Source organism: Dendrobates tinctorius, unplaced genomic scaffold (genome assembly GCF_039654945.1).
Source record: "Dendrobates tinctorius isolate UK_male_01 unplaced genomic scaffold, ASM3965494v1 ptg000250l, whole genome shotgun sequence".
Taxonomy (NCBI): Eukaryota; Metazoa; Chordata; class Amphibia; order Anura; family Dendrobatidae; genus Dendrobates; species Dendrobates tinctorius.
In genome coordinates, this window is record NW_027361917.1 from 5,106,041 (window position 1) to 5,133,882 (window position 27,842).

Consider the following 27,842-nt stretch of genomic DNA (forward strand, 5'->3'; position numbering starts at 1 on the left):
TATTTGCCCCTTTCTCATGTAAAGCAACATGGAATAAATGGCGCTATAAAAATGTATAATCTAATATATAAAGCTCAAAGTGTGTGTGTATGTATGTATGTGTGTGTGTGTGTGTGTATGTCCGGGATAGGCATCCGCACCGTCACAGCTACAGCCACAAAATTTGGCACAGTCACACGTCTGGACCCCGAGAGCATCCTAAGCTATGTTGTGAGGTGAAATTTCCAATTCGCGTTCCAATTCACCAAACAATTTTGCCCCTGTCTACATAATGGGGAAAAAGTGTGTGCGCGTCAAGCCCCGCCCCTCATTATGATGTCATAATGCCCCTATCTACATAATGGGGAAACAGTGTGCATGTATCAAGCCCCGCCCCTCATTATGATGTCATAATGGTTGACTATGGGATGGAGGATGTGTGATGGGTATATGGGCACTGGACTGTGGGATGGAGGATATGTATGACGCGTATATGGGCACGGGCCTATGGCATGGTGGATATGTATGATGGGTATATGGGCACGGGACTATGGGATGGAGGATGTGTGATGGGTATATGGGCACTGGACTATGGGACGGAAGATATGTATGATGGGTATATGGGCACAGGACTATGGGATGGAGAATATGTAAGACGGGTATATGGGCACGGGACTATGGGATGGAGAATGTGTGATGGTATATGGGCACTGGACTATGGGATGGAGGATATGTATGACGGGTATATGGGCATGGGACTATGGGATGGCGGATATGTATGATGGGTAAATGAGCACGGGACTATGGGATGGAGGATATGTATGATGGGTATATGGGCACGGGACTATGGGATGGTGGATATATATGATGGGTATATGGGCACGGGACTATGGGATGGAGGATAATTATAATTTGTTATAACTAACCACAGTTAGTTACTATGCCCGGGCAGCGCCGGGCTCTTCAGCTAGTAATAATAATAATCTAGTTGCTCATGGCTATACAATTAATATCTAATTTTTACAAGTAAGAGATTTCAGACCATTATGAGTGCCTAATAAAATGTTATGCCGAGTTCACACACTGGGTAAAAACTAAACAGAACAGAATCTGCTGCAAATTAATAAACCCCACTGACATACATTGTATTTGATTTTAATGCTGTATTTTCTGTGAATTGTGTAGCCATAATTTTGCAAAAAATAAGCTGTAGCGTACATTGCGGCTGAAACCTATGCCAGCTTACGGCACCCGGGCAACCCAATGATAAGCCAAATTTATTAGGAACCATGCTAATAAATTTGGGGTACCTTTCTCCAGCAGACTAGAGGTTCACGACTGGCATATTAATCACCAGTCCTGATAAATTTACCCGAATGTAACCATTGCTCACAGGACTAATATACCCACTGAAGAAATTAAACATATTTTCACTTTAACCAAACATTTGCCTAATGGGTGGATATTACATAATCAACTAGTAAATCTTATAATCCAAGTTCATGAATAAAAGGAAATACTTGGTACTGTGATTATAAGTAAAAAGAGACTAAATGATCTTCCTTTACATAGAATAACAGAAAAGGTAATAAAATATATAGGTCAAAAATAAAGCAGAAGCTATCAGACCCCGGCACCACTGAGCTGATTTATGAGAGAAACACATCACAGCTTTCAAAGACTTTGGGGCTTAGATGTAAAATATGAAAATGGCCTAGAAAGCAATTGGAGAATAAACGAGATAAAAAGACTGAGCATAGAAAAGAAGCACAACAATGAAGGAAAAACATGAAAGTCACAACCCATTCAACCTGTTTCAAAGTAAATGACATTTATTGATGGGTGGAAGTTATAAAGAAACAAAAAATAATCTAAGTTTATCTTTAGAAACTGAAGAGTATTATACACTGTGTATTACCATTGAATGTATTGCTTCAAAACTGTACATTAAAGGGGTTTTCCAGTTACACAGATTACTAAAACACTGTAAAGACTGTGAGAAATGAAGAAACCTCATAATATATTTGCTGATAAACTTCTGCTCTGTTTCTGAGCCGTCATGTGGCCACCAGTTCCTTATTTTTTTACTACAGTACATTCAAAGCACAGAGCACAGGGATCTCCGGTCTGTGCTTTGAGGAACCATAACCTGTCAGTAAAGCCCTGCATGCAGGGAGCGGGGCTCAGCGCCAGCAGTTCTCGGGGTAGTGTGATTCTGCGATGTCAGTAAAGCCCTGCATGCAGGGAGCGGGGCTCAGCGCCAGCAGTTCTCGGGGTAGTGTGATTCTGTGATGTCAGTACAGCCCTGCATGCAGGGAGCGGGGCTCAGCGCCAGCAGTTCTCGGGGCAGTGTGATTCTGTGATGTCAGTAAAGCCCTGCATGCAGGGAGCGGGGCTCAGCGCCAGCTGTTCTCGGGCAGTGTGATCCTGTGATGTCAGTAAAGCCCTGCATGCAGGGAGCGGGGCTCAGCGCCAGCAGTTCTCAGGGCAGTGTTATCCTGTGATGTCATGGGGGCCTGTGATCCTTGGTAAGTTTCAAAGAGAGGGAGCATACACCCCACAAAAGCAGTGCAGGGTCCACAGAGAAGGCTAGTAAACTGATCAACTAGAGACTTTTGCCAGAAGGGATCTGAACCACAAAGTGTTCCAATTTGTGAGGGCCTGCGAATTTGAGGAAATAAGTTGATTCGCTGTGGATCAATCTGCTCATCTCTAGTATTAATGTGTTTTGTATACCGGTTTAAAAAAAAAAATATTATAAAAAAGCGTAAAGTACAATTTCAAAATGAAGACTAAAATATTTGTAACTGTCAAATGTAATGAGGTCTTACCTGTCCTGCAAACAGGCCACAGACTCCAATTATACATAGTATGTTGAATACAGCCGAACCAACGATGGTTCCAACTCCCACATCTCCCTTTGTGATGAACACTCCTATAAGAAGGATTCTTTATTAATTTGAAGTCCCACAAATGTTTGTAAGTGAAAATGTCAAAGATGAAACATTAAAGAAACACCCATCCCATCAAAATTTGTAACCACTTAATATATTGCAATCATCATATTATACTATACAGCACTGTCTACTTACAATTGCTTATTTTGCCCCTCTACCCAGATAATGTTTCTTTTTTCCATTAGGTCAATGACATCACGTGATTAGTCTCTTTTCCCTTCAGTAGTCATCATTGGAATGTAGTGTACTAGTAAGGGGTTGAATGTAAGTGCTCCAGACTTATGAGTCATGTTATGCAACCCCACAAGATGGGTTTTTCGTCCATCCTCTCGTTACACCCTCCCTTAACCGATAGGGCTGGGTTTTATTCTTCAGGCAATATCCTGTCCATATTATATTGGCTGCTTTAGGGTTTCCTCTGACTCTTCCCCCCAGCAGTCTGGGTAAATCCTAGAATTCTATATCACTGCAAAGCCCCAGGCAGGGCTGGAGAGGAGCAGATGAGTCAGGAGTTAAAGAGGGGGATGACTCATGCAGGGAAAAGAAACTTTCTGTTTCTACATAGAGCTTAGAAGGATTCAGCTAGTCAGTTATTAATCATGTGTTGTCATAGACCTAATAAAATACAGAAGAATTAGATGGGTAGAAAGGCAAAATGAGCAATTGTAAGTACACAATACTGTATAAGATGATGATAATTGCAATATATTGAGAGGATAAAAAGTTTGATGGGAGCGCTTCTTTCATTTCTGCAACAGATAATACTCTTTGTAACACTGACTTTCCATGCAAGTCTGTAAATTCCACACACTCCACCTTAGTCCATGAAAACAAAAAAACACAAAAACATGAAAACTCAGGTTAGACTGCAGAAAAATAAATTATGTCATATTTTACTGTAAAAAGTAGAGTTTATGGGAATCATTCCGTCAGCCATGATAGCGAGCTGTGGTCACTGCGTGAGAGCAGGAATACCAACTCTTACCGAACGGCATCTGTGGCTTTTATTTTGATTAGTCAGTCTGGTGTGACACACGTAGCGTTGTACCAGGCCGACTAATCAAAAAAAGAGGCTTGGATACCGGAAGGTAACAGGCAGTACTCCCGCTCCCATGCAGCAGCAATAGACCATTGTCACGGCTGATGGAATAGGATGTCCAAATTGATTTTTACCAATTATAGTAAAAATAGAGAGCCTCAATCTGGACTCATTCTGGCCTAATTCTGCCCTCATTCTGGCCTCGTTCTGGCTCTCATAGACTTAGTATAAAAGGAAAAAGATAGCCAGCTCACCTGTCGGCATGTGTTGTGGGAAGCATGGACCACGTGCAGTCATCATGTAGTTGTCAGAACAAAGTGGAAAAAAGGTCCAGCTTCACAAAAAGTCCAATTTATTGTATGAAATATAGTCCAGAAACAGTAAAATTTACATGAGTAACAAATAGGATACGCGTTTCGAACAAAAACCTTGTTCTATTTCTGCTCTGAAAAAGAACAAGGTTTTTGTTTGAAACTCATAGCCTATTTGTTACTCATGTAAATTTTACTGTTTCTGGACTATATTTTATACAATAAATTGGACTTTTTGTGAAGCTGGACCTTTTTTCCACTTTGTTCTCATAGACTTACACTGAGAGCTTGTGGCATAACTTCTGACTTCCGGCCAGTCAGAAGCTGTGGTTACAAGATGACGCTGTGGGATCGGAGGGAAGTCGAAAACAAGTGAAGATGCCAGAGGGTGAGTATAAGAATATGGACAGGGACCTTACATTAGAAGCACCACTCCAGAATTTAAAATAAAAACAAAACACTGGAGAGGTGCTTTATGCGGTCTGATTAGGAATACAGCTTGTATTGTAATTCAGCTAGATATGGGCTCATTTGTGGGTCGCACAAATTTGGTTAAAATGATTCTTATGCCCTAGCTGTTATGTCATCCATAACGCCCCGGGGTGGATTCCTCTGAAACACTTTTATAAATTTCAAGCTATGTTCAGAGAATTAATTTGGAAAAACAGGGATCCTATTTATAGATCAACTTCAGTTGGATGGAATCTTTAAAAGTTTTCAATAGTTAAGAGATGAATTCCAGCTACTAAATAAGTACTTTTTTCAGTTCCTTCAAATGAGACACACATGGCATAAACAGAAGTTCCTTACTCCACTTACAACCCATAATCATTTATTGTTTTCTATAGTTGGGAACCAGGATTTTGTCACTGGTGCAATTTCTAGATTTTATCAACTTCTCCTTGCCCAGGTTATAGTTAAACATCCGTTGAAGTGTAAAGAGAAATTTAAGCAGGATGTTGGGGCAATTGACAATGAGCAGTGGGATGACATGTTATCCTCCATTTCCCAGCTGTCCACTAGTGAGGCACAAAGGCTGTCACAGATGTATCTGCTGCATCAGGTATACAGGACTCCAAAATGTCTGAATACAATTGGGGTAAGAGAGGATGACTTGTGTCCGAGATGTGGTTTGGGCCCTGCCCGTTTGCTACATATGTTTTGGTCATTTGGTCCATTCGGAATTTCAGAACTCAAGTCATAGACCACATAAACATGGTGTTTAGGGTTGTGATTCCTACGCATCCTCTGGTTTGTGTCTTGGGTTTTGTGGACGGGGTTGCTGAAGATGCAAACATAAGGTTAGCAATTAAAAGAACGTTATATCAAGCCAGGAAAATTATAGCAGCACACTGGTTGGACAGGGCGCCACCTACGTTTAGGGAATTTATGGAAAAAATGAATCTACTGCTACGTCTGGAAGGAGTATATCAAAATAAGAGAACCCTGCATAAATTCTATACAATGTGGGAGGACTGGAGCATTCACTAAGGCTTGGATATTGTGTCCTTACTTGGGGGTGCATGGTAATATCATTACTTGTGTCGAGCGAGATATGTCTGATTAAGGTCCTTGGAGTGATGGATATAAAATCTGTTTCCACAATGTCCCTCCTGTTTCAGGTGAAAATGAGACAACTTGGAGACCTGGGACTTATCTTTCATAATGTTTATTTGCACATGAGTGTACAGATTGCCTTATTCAGCTTAAATATGTTTAATATAATAAGATACTTGCTAATTGCTATGTGGTCCGGAACAAGGAGGGGGAGGGGGTTTGGTTGGGTGTTGTCTTTTATTGAATGTTGAGAAATTAATAAAAATTTATCTGATTAAAGAAACTGGAAAAAAAATCAGATTGCATTCGGACCAATGTTATTCTATCACTGGGTGTTCATCTGCACTTTTTTTCTAGCTCGTATTGCAATTGGACTAGAAAAAAATTTCGGCATGCTGCGATTGTATTCGGAAATGGGATCGCATCCACCAACAGAAGTTAATGGGTGCGAGAAAAAAAAATCACACAGCACTCGGACCATGCGAGTGCCGTTCGATTTTTGCACACCAATGTCTTTTGAAAAGCCGGCAATTCATCGCCTGCGTAGAATAAAATCACAGCGTGACCCAACAAATTAGGCTGTCTGCTCAAGCGAGTGCCGCTCTCAGCTGTAGTGGCATATAATGGGGGCATTACTACTTGTTAAGGGGGCACTGAAGGGACATTACTTTAAAAGTGGCACTCAAGTCATTACTATTTTTTAAGGGGGTACTTGGGGGATTATTACTTTACGAGGGGCATACAGGGCATTATTAATTTCAAATAAGGCACTTGTGGTTTTATTACTTTTCAAGAGGTTTCTCATGGAATTACTACTTTATATGGGGACCCTTGGCATTATTTTATATAAACGTACTAAGGACATAAGTAATTTATAAGGGGGCTTAGCCCATTATCACATTATAAGTAAGCACTTGGGTCATTATTACTTTATAAAGGGGCATTTGAAGTATTATTACTTTACAAGAGGGTACTCAGGGAATTATTACTTTCAGAGTCACACGGGGGCTTCTATGATTTCTTTGCATATACTGTGGCTCGCAAACATCTCTCAGAGCCGAATATGGCTCTCAAAGTAAGAAAGATTGGGGACCCGTGCCATAAAATATGCAAGGCATAAAGCAAGGCATATAATTGGTTTAATTAGCATCTTTTATAGACTGCTGTTTGGTTAGAACACTGTACCGTTGTGTCCGATCTCCTTTTTATTACCATCCTAGATAGAAATAAAGCCACTAACAGCAATCTATAAAATATGGTTTACTCTCCAGTGAACAAGTCTGAATTTAATTATATTCCCAAGAAGGTTCTCAGACAAAGGACAAATCCCATGTACAATAGAAGTTCCAAAAGGCAAAATGTGTTTATTTTCTATTGGGTGCATAATAATATTTTGGAACATTTCTGCGCGCCCTCATTCAGCCGGCCCCTTCTCTTCAGAATAGTTTTTATGGGACCGAATGAAAAGAATTCTTTCCAATTAGACAGTGGATAGCATGAACCGACATTGTGGTTTTGTGGTCTCTGAATTGTTTTATGACTTGAATGAACTTACAGTGTCTAATATATGTCAAAGCCTATGACAAGTATGTGTAAAGAATTAAATCCATGAATACAAACCAGCGGGAATAGGTGCAATTTATGGTGGGTTGTATCCTAGATGAGCTTCAAGCTATGAAAAGACACTGTGGTCCATGTATGACAAAGCAGAGCTCTAGACTTGGAAACCTCTGTTATGTATCTGTAAAATCTCTACATTCCTATGTCTGGTGAATTACCAACGCCATGCAGCAATCTTCAGGATAGATCCATTTTAGTGCTGGATCCTGTGATATCTATATGTGCACAATATGTATATATGTTACAGTATACATTACAAAAGACTACAGATGTTCATTGACTTCTATGGGAGAACTATCTAGGTAGGATCCGTGATCAGTACAGAAGTCATTGTGCATTATGAATGTTGGATCTTGCGTTCTATACATCTACACATACTGTCAGGGGCGGACCTACCGCCAGAGCAGCCCGTGCATTGAACGGGGGCCCCGGGGGAGAAGGGGCCCCTCCAGCACTGCATGCAGGGGTGCAGCTATAATGATTTGAGTTGAGACAGCTGCTCAAGCTGCAGGCAGCAGATGGCCACGGCATTATGCGCTCCTCTACCCGCAGGACCTACAATTTAGCCTCTTCTGCACTCTGGTGCTGCGGTCGTGCAAGAGGCTTGTTGTAATAGATGAAGTCACAGGCGCGAAGGAGTCAGGGCCCCCTGATCATGTGACTCCTGACTCCTCCCCTCCTGTGACCTCATCACAGATCATGTGCACAGCCCTAGCCCTTGGTTTACGCAGGACTCTGCTGTGCTGGTTGTCATCGTGCTGGATGAGGGGAACTAAGTTTATGTGTGGGGTCAGGGGAGTTTACAGGGTGGAAGTAGCAGTGCTCTGTGTTTACAAGGTGTACGGAGCGGAGCCGTGTGTGTGCGAGGTGTAAGGAGTGGAGCTGTGTGTGTACGAGGTGTACGGAGCGGAGCCGTGTGTGTATACGAGGTGTACGGAGCGGAGCCGTGTGTGTATGAGGTGTAAGGAGCAGAGCCACCCGTGTAAGAGGTGTACGGAGCAGAGCCGCACGTGTATGAGGTGTACGGAGCAGAGATGTGTACGGAGCAGAGATGTGTACGGAGCAGAGCTGTGTGTGTTTACGAGGTGTACGGAGTGGAGCCGTGTGTGCGAGGTATATGGAGCGGAACTGCGTGTGTACAAAGTGTATGGAGCAAAGCCGCAAGTGTACAAGGATTACGGAGCGGAGCCATGTGTGTACAAGGTTTACGGAGCATGGCCACGTGTGTACAAGGTGTACGGAGCAGAGCCGCATGTGTACGAGTTTTACGGCGTGGAGCCACGTGTGTACTGAGTGGAGCCGCGTGTGTGTGCGAGGTGCACAGAGCGGAGCCGTGTGTGTACGAGGCATAAAAAGCGTGTGTGTATGTGGTGTGTGGAGCCATACGTGTACAAAGTGTATGGTGGGGAGCATTCATACCTCCCAACAGGACAGTCCCGATTTTGAGAGAGAGTCTGCCTCACTGCCCAGCTGGGAGCTTACTTTTCCCACGGACACAGGAGTACACAGCGGAGCCCCGAGGAGCACTTTAAAATTCGCATGTGACGTTCCTCCGGAAGTGACGTGCTGGAAGCTGACTGGAAATGAGGTAATTTCGGGAGGAGATTGTGATGGAACCATGGAGGCACTTCAGGCAATGCTTCAGATCCATCATCGTGTCCTCCTACAACACTGCGAACAGTGTCCTTTGACAGATTGTGTTCTTGATGCTATACGCTATGGTGAAGACTCTTACTTACCCTATATATATATATATGCGGAAGCTGATAAGCTAAGGCCAGGGATCATTATACTACAGGCCTAAAACCTCATTCAGCCTCCATACAGCAGGATTACAGCCAACATTTGCAGACTGGGGAGTGATAACACTGCTTCTTTGCATTGTAATTCAATTCATTCTATGCTGTTTATAAATATATTACCTGAAGAGCCTGGTGCTGCCCGGGCATAGTAACTAGCGGTGGTTAGTTATAACAAATTATAATGATTATCCTCCATCCCATAGTCCCGTGCTCATACAACCTATATGTTTACTTAAAGGGAACCTGTCACCCCCCCCCCGCAGGTGTTTTTAAGTAAAAGAGCCACCTTGTGCAGCACTAATGCTGCATATTGTCAAGGTGGCTCTTTAATTTAGGGTACCTTGCACCGCAGAAATAATCGTTTTTAAAATTGGTCAGACATACCTGATATTTGTCAGGGGGGCATGTCTTTCCCCATCTGACAGAGACGCCTCACATCCATCACTCATGTATTCCTATATTGTGTCTCCGCCTCCAAATCTTTATTTTCAAATCATGGCACCTGCGCTGTTCTATGTCTTCTTGGTTACCGTCGCCCATCCTCTGTCATGACTTCGGTGACCAGAGATCCGGCCCCGCAGTCGCTTATGGTTTATTCACACTGCGGGGCAGGAATCTTGGGCATGCGCAGTAGTTATCTGATAAAGATTTGGAGGCGGAGACACAATGCAGGAATACATGAGTGATGGATGTGAGGCGTCTCTGTCAGATGGGGAAAGACCTGCCTCCCTGACAAATATCAGGTATGTCTGACCAATTTTAAAAACGATTATTTCTGCGGTGCAAGGTACCCTAAATAAAAGAGCCACCTTGACCATATGCAGCATTAGTGCTGCACAAGGTGGCTCTTTTACTTAAAAACGCCTGCGGGGGGGTGACAGGTTCCCTTTAAATTTGTTGCAGTATTGGGGGGGGAGCCTGGGAAGATTTCTTGCACAGGGGCCCTCTGCAGTCTGTGTCCGCCCCTGCATACTGTATATACATAACACAGGACCTATTATTATATGTGTATAGATAACACATGTTCCACCATTATGTGTATACAGTGGCATGTAAAAGTTTGGGCACCCCTGGTCAAAATTACTGTTATTGTGAACAGTTAAGCAAGTTGAAGATGGATTGATCTCTATAAGGCCTAAAGTTCAAGATGACACATTTCCTTTGTATTTTAGGCAAAAAAAAATATTGTCATTTTTGAGATTTTAAAAATTAAAAAAAGGAAAATGGGTGAATGCAAAAGTGTGAGCACCTTGCATGGTTAATACCGAGTAGCACCCCCGTTTGCAAGTATCACAGCTTGTAAACACTGTCCGAATGATGATCGTGAAGACGCCATAACCCTAATAGGATAATTAAGGTCTGAAACCTTGGTCAAAGTTATCTGAGCACACAAATCTTCAAGGGTGCCCAAACTTTTGAATCATCCCATTTCCTTTTTAGAATATGATATATTATACAGTATATATTATTTTTTTTTGCCTATAATACAAAGGAAATGTGTCACCTTTAACTTTAACCCCTTAATGTCCAATGACGGACACAGTCCATCATCAGACATTTCCCCTGCTTTGATGAGGGCTCCGGCGCTGAGCCCGCATCAAAGCCGAGACATGTCAGCTGTTATGAACAGCTGACATGTGCCCGCAATAGGCGCGAGCGGAATCGCCGTCCGCCCGCGCCTATTAACTAGTTAAATGCCGCTGTCAAAGCTGACAGCGGGCATTTAAATAGAATTTCCGGCCGCCGGGCCGGAAATGACGTCATCGCCGACCCCCGTCACGTGATCGGGGGTCGGCGTCACGTTGCCTGGACAACCAGAGGTCTCTATGAGACCTCTATGGTTGTTCCAGGCATAAGGCTTTCAGCGCCACCCGGTGGTCGGCGCTGAAAGCACAGCAGTAAATCTGCTACATATGGGTGATCTGCTCATCGCCCATATGTAGCAGAGCCAATCGGGTTGCGCATGCTTCTAGCCTCCTATGGAGGCTATTGAAGCATGCCAAAAGTAAAAAAAAAAAAATGTTTAAAAATAAAAAAAATTAAAAAAACCTAAAAGTTCAAATCACCCCCCTTTCGCCCCAATCAAAATAAAACAGTAAAAAAAAAAAATCCCACATACACATATTAGGTATCGCCGCGTTCAGAATCGCCCGATCTATCAATAAAAAAAGCATTAACCCGATCGCTAAACGGCGTAGCGACAGAAAAATTCAAAACGCCAGAATTACGTTTTTTTGGTCACCAAGACATTGCATTAAAATGCAATAACGGGCGATCAAAAGAACGTATCTGCACAAAAGTGGTGTCATTAAAAATGTCAGTCCGGCACGGAAAAAATAAGCCCTCACCCGACCCCAGATCATGAAAAATGGAGACGCTACGGGTCTCGGAAAATTGCGCAAATTTTTTTTTTTTTTTTTAGCAAACTTTGGAATTTTTTTCACCACTTAGATAAAAGAGGACATAGACATGTTTGGTGTCTATGAACTCGTAATGACCTGGAGAATCATAATGGTAGGTCAGGTTTAGCATCTAGTGAACCTAACAAAAAAGCCAAGCAAAAAACAAGTGTGGGATTGCACTTTTTTTGCAATTTCACCGCACTTGGAATTTTTTTCCCGTTTTTGAGTACACGATATGGTAAAATCAATGATGTCATTTAAAAGTACAACTCGTCCCGCAAAAAATAAGCCCTCACATGGCCATATAAACGGAAAATTAAAAAAGTTATGGCTCTGGAAAGAAGGGGAGGGAAAAATGAAAATGTAAAACCAAAAATACCCCTGGTCGTTAAGGGGTTAAGCCTTCTTTTCCTCTTCAACTTGTTTAACTGTTCGCAATAGCAGTAATTTTGACCCAGGGTGCCCAAATTTCCTATGTTAAGAATGAAGTTTATCTGTAAATATTGGATGCTACATGGTTGATCCATATGGGATCCAATTTTATTTTGGTATCCATATACTTGAATAGGCGAGTCCCTTCTAAAGCATGGAAGAAGCTAGTGCATGCTGTGATTTTTTTTTTTCATACATAGATTTGGTGCGTGAAAACAAATGCACATCTGAATAGCCCAATTGAATAAGATTGGTCCATGTGCTGTCAGTCTTTTCCTGCAGACCGATAATATGGTGGTGTGAACTTGGCCTTATTGTGGTCAGCCAGTGTTAAAAATTAAAAGCATTTTCCAGGCTTGGGACGCAAGTCTGCAGTCAATGTATGTGACTGCAGACTTGTGAATCCTCAAAGTGTGCACAATGTGCACTGTCAGGATTTGCCGGCACCGAGAGCAGATGGTCATATGACCACAAGGATGCGATCTGCCTACTTCTGGCCACATTCTGATTACATGTGTCTGGCCTTGCTAAATTCAATTTGATTGAGCGAGGCCAAGCACATCTAGTCTGCATATGACTGCATGTATGCAAATAACATATTTGTGGACACGTGTCTCCTTGCTCCTGGCGCCAGCACCAGAGAATCCTGACACTGTGCACTGTGTGAACCTCAATCTTGAACAACCCCTTTAAATAAATGCTGAAAAGTGAACTCTGCAGAACAAGAAATGTCAGTCTATAATTTTTCTGAATGACCATTGTGAAAGCTGTAACACTTTAGGCTTTTTAATATAAATACTAAATTAGAAAAAAAAAACACTAAAATCTGTTAACATTAAAAAAAATAACATTTTTTAAACAATAGGTAACTTCTTGGGACACATTTTCTTTAAATTAGGGGTTTAACCATACCTATCACAGAGGTAAACAGCTCTGGAGCGGAGCTGCCAGCCGCCATGAACGTAGCGCCAGCCACATCTTCACTGAGCTGCAATCTCTGTAGAGAGAGGGAGACATGAGATGTGTGACCGAGAAGCTTTGCTCTATAAGACAGAGTAATTAGTATATATGGGTACAATACAATCACCATACATTTTGTTACTCATTTTTCCATGACCATCTTTTTTTCTGATACTCAAACTGATGTATTGCCCTTCTCTAACATGAAAATTAAATATATTTATAGTAAAGGACAAATTATAGGAATGCGATGCGCATTGGAATAAGGTCATTTTTTACATACATTAATTCAATTTCACTTCGATGTTTAACCAACCCAAGGGCTAATATTTCATGTTGCATTTTCTCGATGCTCCATCTTGATTATACAGATGTAAGGCTCATTTTAGATTGTGTTCAAGGCATCTATCCTCTGCATGAATTGCCCAAAAACCAACAGTGTAAAAGAATGTATATTAGGCATTGTACATTTGTGGAGGTGACTGTTCGGAACCACAAAAAAAAATATACAGTTGAAACCAGAAGTTTACATACACTATATAAAAAGACACCTCTGCATGTTTTTCTCAATATCTGACATGAAATTAGAATAAACCTTTCCTGTTTTAGGTCAATTAGGATTACCATAATTATTAATATTTGCCAAATGCCAGAATAATGAGAGAGAATGTGTTAAGGCATTTTTATTACTTACTGCAACGTGAAAAGTTTACATACATTTCAATAGTATTTGGTACCATTGCCCTTAAACTGAATGACTTGGGTCATACGTTTGGGATATCCTTGCACAAGTTTCTCACGATAGTTGGTCGGAATTTTGGCCCATTTCTCCTGACAAAACTGGCGTAACTGATCCACGTTTGTAGGTCTCCTTGCTCGCACCGACCTTTTCAGCTTTGCCCATAAATTTTCAATAGGATTGAGATCAGGGCTTTGTGATGGCCACTCCAAAACATAGACTTTGTTATATTTAATGATGAGACACCGTTGGCACAACTCCGGTATAGGTGGTGCACAGGTAGGGGCCCAATCCGTGGTGGATATAATATAAACTTGGCACACAGTGTGTGCCAAGTTTTGTTATATTTAAGGCACTTGGATACTGTTTTGGCAGTGTGCTTCTGGTCATTGTCAATTTGGAAGACAAATTTCTGCTCAAGCTTTAACTTCCTGGCTGATGTCTTGAGATGTTGCTTTAATGTTGCTACATAGTCTTCTTTTATCATGATGTCATCTATTTTGTGAAGTGCACCAGTCCCTCCTGCAGCAAATTAACCCCACACCATGATGCTGCTACCCCCATGTTTCACAGTTGGGATGGTGTTCTTAGGCTTCCAAGCTTCTCCCTTTTTCCTCTAAATGTAACAACGGTCTTTATGCCCAAAAAGTTCAATTTTAGTTTCATCAGACCACAGGACATGTTTCCAAAAATTAAGGTCTGTCTTCCTATATGCATTTGTAAACATTAATCTGGCTTTTTTATGTTTCTTTTGGAGTAATGACTTCTACCTGGCAGAGTGGCCTTTCAGCCCATATTGATAGATTACTTATTTCACTGTGGATATTGACACAATCTCACCAGCTTCACAAGGTGTTTTGCTTTTGTTCTTGGGTTGATATGTACATGTCAGACCAAACCATTTTCATCTCGGGGACACAGAAGTTATCTCCTTCCTGAGCTGTATAATGGCTTTACATTCCCATCTTGTTTGTACTTGCGTATAATTGTTTGTACAGATGAACGAGGCATCTTCAGGTATCTTGAAATTGTACCCAAGGATGAGCCAGACTTGTGCAAGTCCACAATTCTCTTCCTGATATCTTGGCTGATTTATTGAGACTTTCCCATAATGCTACACAAAGAAGCAGTGTGTTTCAGGTGTGCATTAAAATACATTCACAGGTGTGTCTCCAGAAGCTTCCAAACACATGACATCATATGGGCAGTCCAGAATTGTTTAAAGGCATAGTAATCTTAGTGTATGTAAACTTTTGATTTTGCAGTAAGTAATAAAAAAAAACTTAAAATATCTCTCTCTCATTATTCTGGCATTTGGCAAATATGAATAATTATGGTAATCCTAATTAACCTAAAACAGGAAAGGTTTATTCTGATTTCATGTCAGATATTGAGAAAAACATGCAAAAGTGTAAACTTCTTGTTTCAACTGTATATGACCTTGTTTAGCTTATAGTGAAGAAAGGAGAGTAGACCCTTCTCAGCACTGTATTGTGATCTAAAGCTCTCTATTTTTATATACGTTCTCCATTGTCTTCAGATCTACCATAGTGCTTCAGCCTTTGCATGTCAATTCAAACACTGATTTCTCAGGGCCATGTAAAGGTATTACTGGACGTGTCTTTGAAAGAGCTACATGCACATATAAATAGTTTGGGAGGGTGAAATCCTGCTGACAGATTACCTTTAGGAGCTGAATAAATAGAAAATATGTGTGGTTGTTCTCCACAATAACAAAGTGATCTGCATGCTTAAGCAACTTCTTTGGCATTGTTTGGTTGAGGTTCGGGCTACATATCAATACTAGTGAAAACACAGCTCACGTAACTAAAAAATTGCTCTATGTCCCTTCTACATCATAGTGATTATGCAGGGGAGTAGGGTTGCTTTGCGACCCACATGGTACTGCGACGAGTACTCAATTGACCTTCATTATCCTGTGATAAAGGAGCAGCATATGGTGACTGTTGTGCTGCAGACAAAATGTCAGTGTAACCACAGCCTTAAATACAGGAATGATGGGAGAAGCTGCAGTTCAGAAGTAACCAAACTGGCATCCTAATTTTCACTTTGCGATTAATGACTGCTAACTACCTGCTTGATGTGCCCCAGCGCTAATCACTGATGGCACTGAGTGGTCACAGACTGCTCATATCGGTGATTCAGCGGCTTCCACTGACATCATGTCGAAATGGAAGCAGCTTCTCTTGTGCTCTGCTCTGTTGAGGAGATGTGACTACCGACATCATACTGATTGACAGCCGACTCCCAGATGCCTAGCTGCGGGAAGTCAGCTGTCAATTAGAACGATACTGGAAGTCACACCATGTTGACAGAGAAGTTCAGAAGAAGAGCTACCCTGTTGCCATGGAGCAGCTGAATCACTGGCAGAAGCGGTTGTTTTGAAGGCACTGACATCCATAACAGTGCTTACAACAGCAATGATAACAGATATATACCCCCTCATAACAGTACTCAGAGGCTTCCATAACAGTGACAACTAGAGGCCTCAGTGACAGTGACAGAACTCCATAATAGTCCCTGGCAGGAAGTAGCATATGACAACCCAACTAGCATTTGTCAACAGTTCTGATTTTGGTGACTGAGCACCCAAGCCCAACTGACTTCAGCTCGAATGAGAGACTGACCTGAACTACTGGGAGACAACTTGGGAGAAGTGGGAATTGTTAAATGACTGTGAGAATATTGCGAATAAAGAGTAGATAACTCAAGTTGAGTGTTATAGATAACACAAGCGGAAGAACATGAGATTACCCATCACTGAGCAAGAAATGCCAGCCCCATTAGTTCTCCATTACAGAAGTAGGCCAATCGTAAAGAGTTATTCCCTTCTTCATAGGTGAGAATTCTAAAGTGGTTGAAAAAAGCACTTTTGAAATTTACTGTTTTTTTTTAAATTTTCTGCTGTTTTTGAGATATTAACAGCATTATTTTGCCTAAAGCTTGATCCCTAGGAGACCGAACACTGAATATGTACAGTGCTTACATGTTCTTTACTATTGAGCTTGTAAAGGCTGCTCATAATCTGTCTGGGATCACTTGATTAACTGCTAACCCTAGAAAGCTTTAGCACAGTTCTTATAAGCTACAAAGCAGCAGTGGTCAAACTCCTAGGCAAGGGCCTGTAAAAAAAAAAAAAAAAGTGCTAATATATTATGGCTGGAAATTTTTAATAAATTGTGAAGTGCAAGCACTATCTAACAATACCCATGTGTGAAGAAGGCAATAACCCTTCAATTTCACACTTCATTTATAAAACGAATACCTTCATGTTTTATGTTATTCTCAATTTTTTAAATGTAACTTGCCTTTTTTAGGGTAAATCTCAGGAGAAAATAGACACATAGGAAAAAAAATAGAAAACAAAATTGATGTACTAAGTCAATGAGTAGGTCTGGAAATGGTGAGTAGCTGGAAATGAAACAGAGAAAGAACTAAATGCCTGGATGAGAATAGAACTAGGAACCAGTCCTGGAAAACAAACCCAACTGTGATATATTTTTCCATGTACATTTATTTTAAGTCACATGATGCTTTGGAAAGCAAGACTGAAAAGTTCCTAAGAATGAGCAGAGTAAAGATCACAACATGCTGTTTATACTCTCGGTGATTGGTGCTCTATCTGGCACACTTCCACAATTCTAAATTGGGAAATCTGGGCCCTTCACAGGGATGTTTAGGAGCTTGGTATGTGAATTGCTAAGTGTTTCTAGTAGGAAACTTAATGGTAGAAATTAAAAATATTATTTAACTAACTGTTTTGGGATCCATGCAAACAATTCTACTAGTGAACATGGAAGACCTGGATAGCACCAAGGAATATTGGATATTGCTAGAATAAAAGTAAGTGGTGGATGGTACCATGGTCGATGGATACGAGACTATCCGAAGATGAAAGCTCTTTATATTACATTTCCTTCTCATGTCAGCGTATTGTTGGTTGACTTAAAGAAAACAGAGAACAATGACTGGACCGTCAACCACCATGGTTATGACTACGTATTCCAAGTGTTAGAATAAGTGACCTGTCTACACCATGATTTGCGAGTGATCTTCTGAAATACTGTTTGGTTACTATATTAGTTAGCAGCTTTTAATTATGATGTTTTGCCCTTGCTGATGACTTGAAGATTTAGTATTCTTAGTAGCTTTGAGTTGGCATAAATGAAATATTTTCTCTTAGAACACATCCATTAACTCATACTTACTTCACATATTTTCTCCAAAGACGGGACAAAGAAGTCATCACAGACAATTGCCAGAGCATAGAACATGTACATCGCCTGTGGGAATAAGAAAAAGACAGATATAAACGCCGACATAGGGGATGTGGTAGGTAGTCACTCTAAGTCTGCCAATGCTTACACAATTCATGCCTTATATCATTTGTTGGTAGAACAGATTGATCGTAAATCTATAAACAGTTACTGGAGGATGTAGATATCTTGCATTTTCTCACTCAGTATAGTGACACTGACATGTTCTTAGCGTATTTGAGTATAATTATCTGCCTAGTCTCAATGAATAAATTTATTGGCTAAAAATAAAAATAAAGTGTTATTATTTCCAGTCATTTACGTGAGATGCTAAATAACAATATTAATGAAAATTACAACTATGACATTTGGAAAGTTCAAGTTAAGTTTCCTTTCACATATTAAAGGGGTTTTTCAATTTCAACTTTATTAATTTGATGTATAAGTTATAAAAGTAATAAAATAATCTGCTTCATAGCCTTCCCACGTCCAGCACTGAGTCTCCGCTAAGGCCTGTTTCACACTTCCGTTTTTGACCATCAGTCAAAATCCGCCGTTTTGCAAAAAAAAATGGATCCGCCATTTTTTTGGGCGGATCCGTTTTTTTCCCCATTGATTTGCATTACTGGCGGATCTTGACGGATGGCCATCCGTTGGATCCGTTTTTTTTGCGGATCCGTCAATTTTTTTGCGTCCGCCGACATGCCTGGACGGACCATGCAACTTTTTTTTGCTGCAGGATCCGCATTTTATAATGCGCATGCGCGGAGGAATGAAGTCAGCCGGAAATTTAACCCTGAAATCATTTCTGGCGGACAGAAAAAAAATCTCTCTCTCTCTCTCTCTCTTTCTCTCTCTCTCCCCTTCCCAGGCTGCGGTTCCTTTAAAATTCTTCATTCATCGGATCCGTCAAAAAAACGGTACGGTGCCATCCGTTCACATCAGTTAGCAACGGATCCGCTTTCCGCCATTTTGGCGGATTTTAACTGACACAAAAAAACTGATGTGTGAAACAGGCCTAATTGTGTACAGGCTGCAGTGGTAATGTCACATCAACAACACTGCAGCCAATCACCAGGCTTAGCAGTAGATGACTGGAGAGACTGAGCCCAGTGATCGGCTGAAGCGCTGCAGATGTGATATTACCACTGCAGCCTGTGCATATTCTCTGGAGCAGTGGCAGAGGCTCGGAGCTGTTGCTGGGGAATTATGAGTAACAGCTGATTTGATTTTATTATTTTTAACATGGCTAGAACAATAGAATAAAAATGTTTGGAGGCCTAAGGAAAGAAAAATCAAAAAATTCCTTGCTTAAATGGGTAATCTAATGTAAGAGACACGTCATAGTTAAAAACACCTTCTACAGCAATTATGTCAATCTCAAATACACAGAGGGCCAAAATTAAAAGCTTGGCCAACATCGCGGGCCAACCTTAAAATTTATTAAAACAATGTCTGCATTTTCTCTTATCAAATATAGCGATGAACCTTTTTATATGGAAACAAATTTAAAGGTCTTGTCCCACAAACAAAGTACATTTTCGTTAATAGATCTTAGAATAAAATAAGTTACACAATTGTATGTGTTAAAAAAATATTATTTTCCCAAGATAATCTTATAAATGTGCCCGTGCTGTGTAATAACAGGAACATGGTGTGATCATACCACAGCTCTTGGGCAGGAGAGGAAACAAAAGAGAGGATACAGACAGGACAGCATGGGATCACATGATTTTTTTGGTGATGTAAAACAAGTTTTTAACCAAACAGGGAAACCAGACAGGGAAACAGAAACCAGCAGCAGCAAATCCATGCCGTAATGTCTGTATACTCTCTTTTGCATTGTGAAAAAAAACTTTTGTAGTTCCAGCACACGATATAGGAAAATTAAAAAAATTACAATACCATGTAATAAAAGCATGTGTTGCCTACACATGCTTTTATTACATAGTATTGTAATTTTTAATGATGGACTAAATAAAGGCTTTTTTTTAATTTTCCTATATTGTGTGCTGGAACTACAAAAGTTTTTTTTTCACCAAGAATTTTCTCCCAGATGGGGATGGATTCATTCCGTGCACCGAGATCATGGAAAGGAGGACTGGGCAGGCAGGACCAGGTGAGCTGAAGATTAATTCTATATTGTCTCTTTTGCATTGTCCCTGCCCAGTCAGACACAACCATTACAATTAGAAAGCTTAAAGCCTGTAATGACCTGGTGCCAACTCACCAGCACCGAACCTGCTGAAACCCCTCAAGCTATTGTCGCTTTCCCCATTATCCTGTAGACTGTAAGCCTGCAAGGGCAGGACCCTCTCCCCCTCTATTCTTGCCTGTCAGTGTTAGTTTGTTCATTGTAATTTATATTTGTATTTTGTATGTATGTATGGAATCAATGGTACTCAAAAAATCTATTATAATAATAATGTATTTCTTTATTAGTGTAGATACAAAGTATTAGCTTGGAGTCCAGACTATTGGATCTATAAGGTTGTACCCTCCAGGACTAAGCCTTAAAGGAAACCTGTCATATGATTCGCCTAATACATGAGCAACATGAATCACAGCCTGGCTCCATGATTACATCTAAGTATATCTATCTCTGAAATGCGCCAGCGTTTCTGAGAAAATAATCAGATCCAGGCAGGAACCATAGACAGAGGCGAGACTACTCCGTTATGTGCTAGAGGTGACTGACAGTTTTTTCCATAGTGACAGACATGTCAATCAACCTGGAGCGGTAAAGCCGGACTAGTCTTGTCTCTGGCTATGGTCCCTGGCCAGATCTTTAAAGTATATTTTCTCTGAAACGACAGAAAATTTCAGCAAAACATACTGTATGTCAGGCAGCAATCGTGCAGCTAAGCTCCGCTCTGATTAATGCTGCCTGAGGTTTGGGCAGCTTGAATCAGGTGACAGGTTCCCTTTAAATCGCATTTCAGCAGGAATGCTTCTTTTCACTAAAAGCCATTAAAAAGACGAGGAATATCAATACAAAGTATCTCAGAGAGTCGCAGAACTTCTTATTGTAGAAATAATAGGCCTCATTTACATAAAACTGGAAAACCCCTTTAACCTAGATTTGCTTCCATCCCTTAGCGTTATTTGGAAAGACTATAAATGAAACATCTGTACATAAAAGTGACTTCAATGCTTAATATTAATTGGGATTAATGTGACAGAATATTAAATGTGTGCCCTTAAGTAAACTTCAGTTTTACTGAAGAAATGCAAAGAAAAAACAAATCTTCTTGGTAACTTCTTGCAGTGAAAACAATCAATTGTCCATGCATGAAGGGTTCCCAACAGTCTTTATTCTCTGAGACTATTGTGTTCAGAATCTCCTGAAAATATGAAAGATTTATACTCCTTTCGTTTGGCATTGTGCGTATGAAGAGGGATAAATTCCGCATGTGCTGAAAGCTGTTTAATGTCCCTGTGTCCTTAGATGTCATGAAAATGATCAGAGTGAAAGAATGCACAATGAAAATCGCCCATCTCTGATGATCCAACGCAGCCGTTCTGCCTTTTTTTCCCCTCTTTTTATAGTACAGTATGCTGCTGGGACCTTTGTGTGCTCTCTAACCCACCACTGATAGAGAGAAAGGAACAGATCATCCATCGATGCACTTGTCACCTCAGTACTCTGTTTTTGCCTCTGGGAAGACTGTGAAGTAAAGATTGTTTTCCACTGCACTGAAAATGATTTTTTCTCTGTCTATTGTCCCAATGACCCGGGTGATAACTTTAAACTGTAATGCTTCCAGCAACATAAGAACCTAATGTTGTGGTACACTGAATGGTCATTGAGCCATCAGATTAGAAAAATGAAATTTGAATGATAAAATGGGTCAAAAGTCAAAACGTATGACATCGTGGATAAAATATTAGTTTTGCCTGAATAATATCAATGTGTATAAAGCATGAATGCACCAGCACAAAATGTGAAGGAAAAGAGATGGCTATAGGGTAGGAACGTCTAAGACTAGGTGGAATTTAGAATTTAGGGATGTAGACAAAAATGTAGACTCTATAAATACATACATGGAACCAATAAGCAAATCAATCCTCAAAGTTCACCTCTTAGGGCTTATGATCTTATTTTCGGTTTGAGTATGATCCGACAAAACATCGTATCACACTCGGATCAATGTCATTCTTTGGGGCGGTGCACATGTTTGATTTTTTCCTTGAACCAAGGCGGTCAAAGGAAAAAAATTGCAGCAGGCACAAGTTGGATCGGATTATCGGATCGCTCTTGTCCATGCCAAACCTGTGGAAAACAATGGATTGTCTCAGAGTTCCTCTGACTGACAAAATGGAGAAGATGGAGAATTTTTTCCCAACTTTTCCTCATCAAAGAAATTAGATCACACTGTGATCAAACGCTGATCAAAGTGTGATTAGCATAATCAGCCCAATTCTCTTGAATGAGTGAAAATATGGTGGTGTGACCCTAGCCTCAATAGTATAGATTACTTTTTTTCTCACCACCACAGCATACAATATGCACATATGCAATTTGGACAATGAGACTAGATTTCTTGTTCAGAGATAGATGAAGCAGCGCCAACTTGATAGCTGTGGGCCACTAGGGTGATAGTGGTCACACATTCAAGATGAAAGAAAACAACGGTGAATAACGTAGAACAATGGAGCACTATGCGATCAATAAATACAGTGGCTGTCAAAGTTAATGGCTGCTACATCTGTACTGAAGGCTAACAAAAAATATCCCCTAAAATCTCAGCTTATTAGTTATGCTAAAATCACCCTTACACAAAAAATAATGGACACTATTGTAAGGGTCGGCCAGGACTATAGTCGTGGCCAGTGACACTAAAGCATCAGTGTCCCGGCCTTCCCTCGCAGAAAATTGCAATCCACTGTTCAGTGTTAATAATAATAATAATAATAATAATAATTTTATTTTTATAGCGCCGACATATTCCGCAGCACTTTACATTTCAGAGGGGATTTGTACAGACAATAGACATTACAGCATAACAATAATCACATACAGTAGATTATAACAAATACCAAGAGGAGTGAGGGCCCTGCTCGCAAGCTTACAGTCTATGAGGAAAGAGGTAGACACGAAAGGTGGGTGGTAACAGTTGCCCTGATTGTATGGACCAGCCATAATGTTAAGTGTGTAACAGTACAGACACAGAGGGCTAATGGATGCATAAAGCATGTGGGAACATGATGCTGGGAACCTGGTTATGGTAAAACTTTTGGCTCTGCCACACAGGGATAGGTTAGGTTAATGTGTTGAGGCGATAGGCCAGTCTGAATAAATGCGTTTTCAGGACACGCTTAAAATTGTGGGGATTGGGGACTAATCGTATTGACCTGGGAAGTACATTCCAAAGAATTGGCGCGGCACGTGTAAAGTCTTGGAGACGGGAGTGGGAGGTTCTGACTATTGAGGATACTAACCTCAGGTCATCAGCAGAACGGAGGGCGCGGGTAGGGTGGTATACTGAAACAAGGGAGGAGATGTAGGGTGGTGCCGAGCCATGGAGGGCTTTGTGGGTGAGGGTAATAAGTTTATACTGAATTCTGGAGTGGATGGGTAGCCAGTGTAATGACTGGCACAAGGTAGAGGCATCGGTGTAACGATTGGTGAGGAATCGTGACGCAGTGTTCCTGCGTCTCCAGGTTCGGGTCCCCCTGGGCACTTCCCAAGCAGCAATGACCCTTCTCCGAGGTGACTCCCAGCAATTGAGACACAGTCCATAGTAACTTGAACGGTTTATTGACTGATAACTTCACACAATATATCCACAGTTGGCACATCGTAGGATACACATTCATCTTTACTTTCTTCCTCAGCTCTCCCTACTTTGCTGACGCTTCTATACGGCACACGCCCATACCAGACTGTCTAAAGGCCTCTTTACATTTAGCGATGCACCAGCAATCCCGACCATGATACGACCCGGTCAGGATCACTGGTGCATCGCTAAATGGTCGCTAGTGAGCTGCCACACAGGCAGATCTCACTAGCAATGCAGCGATGCTCGGCATTCATACTTACCTTTCAGACGAAGCGATGACCACCGTCTTCCGCCCGCGTCCATAGCTCGCTCGTCGGCGCCAGCCGGAAGCCGGCGACGAGAAATGGACCAGGCCGATCACATGTAGCGATATCGCTGCTGCGTCACAAATCGGTGATACTTTAGCGATATCGCTAGTGATATCGCTATGTGTAAAGCCCCCTTTAGACTGCTTCCCAGCTTCTTCCTGGCCTAACCTCGCCATGATGACAATTCCTTCTGCCTGTTTTGCCCCAGACTTGAAATCATCCGCCACCCGGTTTGGTTGCCTCTGGAAAAGCATCCGACCCGTCTGTACCGCTCCCTGCGAAGCTTCAGCATACCTCTGCTCCTCACTCCAACCGACTCCCACCTCAAAGCCGTCTGCCCAGGTTATAAGTCGCCATATCTTCTCTCTACTGTCCTGGCCCACTGTATTGATGTCCAGTGGCCATGGATAACATGGACTGTCGCTGCTTAATGTTGCGTGGCTGCTGAGCCGTCCTGGGCCTATAGCCCATGTGGACACTTCAGGCACCCTGGCCCCGCCTGAACTAATTTCCCTTCTACTTTAACCTTAACTCCTGGCAGCCCCTCCAACACTTAACCCTATACTACTAAAAGTTCTATATACTAGAGTGCCCCCCCAGTGTTCCAAAGGGAGCACTACACTTTCCCTATTCTACAAATGACAAATCCTGAAATGTAGTAAACATTATCACAGTTATGTGCAGATAAAAGCAACAATAACAATAAGACATAGAGACACACAAACACACAATGGTAATACCCAAAAAGGATTAGCAGTACCATTCCATATGCGTGGTAATACATGTAAACATGTAGCAGTACCAGTTAGCAAAGAATAATAAATACAACAATGAACATTTTTACTTAATCCCCTTTTACACTATCAACCACAAAACCAACAAATAAATCTAAGAAAATATGGTATATGACCAAATATCAATATTAGTGTGGAGAATGTCTCGCAAGGAGAATGAGTATATCAAAACAGGGTTATACTGAACGAATAAACTCTTTGATGAAAGTATGTGTCTGTTCACACAGTAAAAGGTAAGTATAAGAAAAGTTCAAGAAAATGCGAAGCCATGGACGCCGGTACATAAGCCTAATAAATCCCTAGGCTAAACTCCTACCTAAACAGTTGAGGCTGCCCCCCTAAAGATAAAAATGCAAACTGGTGCCACCACTAGAGTTGAGCAATACCGTCCGATACTTCAAAGTATCGGATCGGAATGGATCGGCCGATCTTAAAAAAAAGTATCGGTATCGCCGATTCCGATACCGGAAGTCCCATTCAAGTCTATGGGACTTCCGGTATCGGAATAAGAAAAACCCTGTTTTTCCCTTGTACAGCCTCTCTGGGGTCTGTACGGGCCTTTCGGGGGGCTGTGCCGGCCTGCCAGGGGGTCTGTGCAGGCTCCGGTGGTCTGTGCCGGCCTGCCGGGGGGCTGTGCCGGCCTGCCGGGGGGGCTGTGCAGGCTCCGGTGGACTGTGCCGGCCTGCCGGGGGGCTGTGCAGGCTCCGGTGGGCTGTGCCGGCCTGCCGGGGGGCTGTGCCGGCCTGCCGGTGGTCTGTGCAGGCTCCGGTGGGCTGTGCCGGCCTGCCGGGGGGCTGTGCCGGCCTGCCGGGGGGCTGTGCAGGCTTCGGGGGTCTGTGCAGGCATAGTCCGATGGGACTACAAGTCCCATCGGGCGATGCCTGCTACCATGACAGTGATTGACACATTAGCCAATGATGGGACAGTAGTAGTCCCATCATCCGGCTAATGTGTTGAATGTAAAAAAAAAAAAAAAATTACATACTACATACATGCTACATTCATACTACATATATACTACATGCAACATACATACTACATATATACTACATGCATGCAACATGCATACTACATATATACTACATGCATGCAACATGCATACTACATATATACTACATGCTACATACATACTACATATATGCTACATATATACTACATGCATGCTACATACATACTGCATGCTACATACATACTACATATATACTACATGCATGCTACATACATACTACATATATACTACATACATACTACATGCATGCTACATGCTACATACATACCACATACATACTACATACATACTACATGCTACATACATACTACATATATACTACATGCATGCTACATACATACTACATGCTACATATATACTACATGCTACATACATACTACATGCATGCTACATACATACTACATACATACTACATGCATGCTACATACATACTACATGCTACATACATACTACATATATACTACATGCATGCTACATACATACTACATGCTACATATATACTACATGCTACATACATACTACATGCATGCTACATACATACTACATACATACTACATGCATGCTACATACATACTACATGCTACATACATACCACATACAAACTACATATATACTACATGCATGCTACATACATACTGCATGCTACATGCATGCTACATACATACTACATACATACTACATGCTACATACATACCACATATATACTACATACATACTACATACAATACATTCATACAATACATACATAGACATACAGTACATATAACATAGAGTAACATACTTACCAATACTTGTCACATTGTTCCCCGAAGCCATTGTCTTTTAAAGGAATAAATATTAACATAACAAACCACAAAAATACTCACCCACGATCCGAAGCAGTCCACGAGTGTGTCCCATGACGATCTTGGGTAGAGAACTGCAGCATCAGCTGATGCCGCCGTTCTCTACGGGCTGCAGGAATCCAATGACGGAAGGTAGGTATCCTTCCGCACTGTATTCCTCCGCCACTTAAAAAAAAAAAAGTCCCTAGTCTCACTTTATGCCATTGCTGCGTGGGAAATTCCCACACAGCAATGGCATAAAGTGAGACTAGGGACTTTTTTTTTTTTTAAGTGGCGGAGGAATACAGTGCGGAAGGATACCTACCTTCCGTCATTGGATTCCTGCAGCCCGTAGAGAACGGCGGCATCAGCTGATGCTGCAGTTCTCTATCCAAGATCATCGTGGGACACACTCGTGGACTGCTTCGGATCGTGGGTGAGTATTTTTGTGGTTTGTTATGTTAATATTTATTCCTTTAAAAGACAATGGCTTCGGGGAACAATGTGACAAGTATTGGTAAGTATGTACTCTATGTTATATGTACTGTATGTCTATGTATGTATTGTATGAATGTATTGTATGTAGTATGTATGTAGTATATATGTGGTATGTATGTAGCATGTGGTATGTATGTAGCATGTAGTATGTATGTAGTATGTATGTAGCATGCATGTAGCATGCAGTATGTATGTAGCATGCATGTAGTATATATGTAGTATGTATGTGGTATGTATGTAGCATGCAGTATGTATGTAGCATGCATGTAGTATGTATGTAGTATGTATGTAGCATGCATGTAGTATGTATTTAGCATGTAGTATGTATGTAGCATGCATGTAGTATATATGTAGTATGTATGTAGCATGTAGTATGTATGTAGCATGCATGTAGTATGTATGTAGTATGTATGTAGTATGTATGTAGCATGCATGTAGTATGTATGTAGTATGTATGTAGCATGTAGTATGTATGTAGCATGCATGTAGTATATATGTAGTATGTATGTAGCATGTAGTATGTATGTAGCATGCATGTAGTATGTATGTAG

General features: G+C 41.3%; 1 protein-coding gene across 3 annotated transcripts in view; it reads right to left on the reverse strand.

Moving 5' to 3' along the window:
• SLC24A3 (solute carrier family 24 member 3) overlaps positions 1 to 27,842 on the reverse strand; it is a 592,036-nt gene that overhangs the window by 216,001 nt on the left and 348,193 nt on the right. For all 3 annotated transcript variants that reach the window (XM_073557431.1, XM_073557430.1, XM_073557429.1), the window contains exons 4-6: positions 18,028 to 18,102; positions 13,012 to 13,096; positions 2,811 to 2,914 (exon numbers count right to left, since the gene is read on the reverse strand). In XM_073557431.1, coding sequence (XP_073413532.1) covers positions 2,811 to 2,914; positions 13,012 to 13,096; positions 18,028 to 18,102 — 264 coding nt within the window. The remainder of the gene's footprint in view (positions 1 to 2,810; positions 2,915 to 13,011; positions 13,097 to 18,027; positions 18,103 to 27,842) is intronic.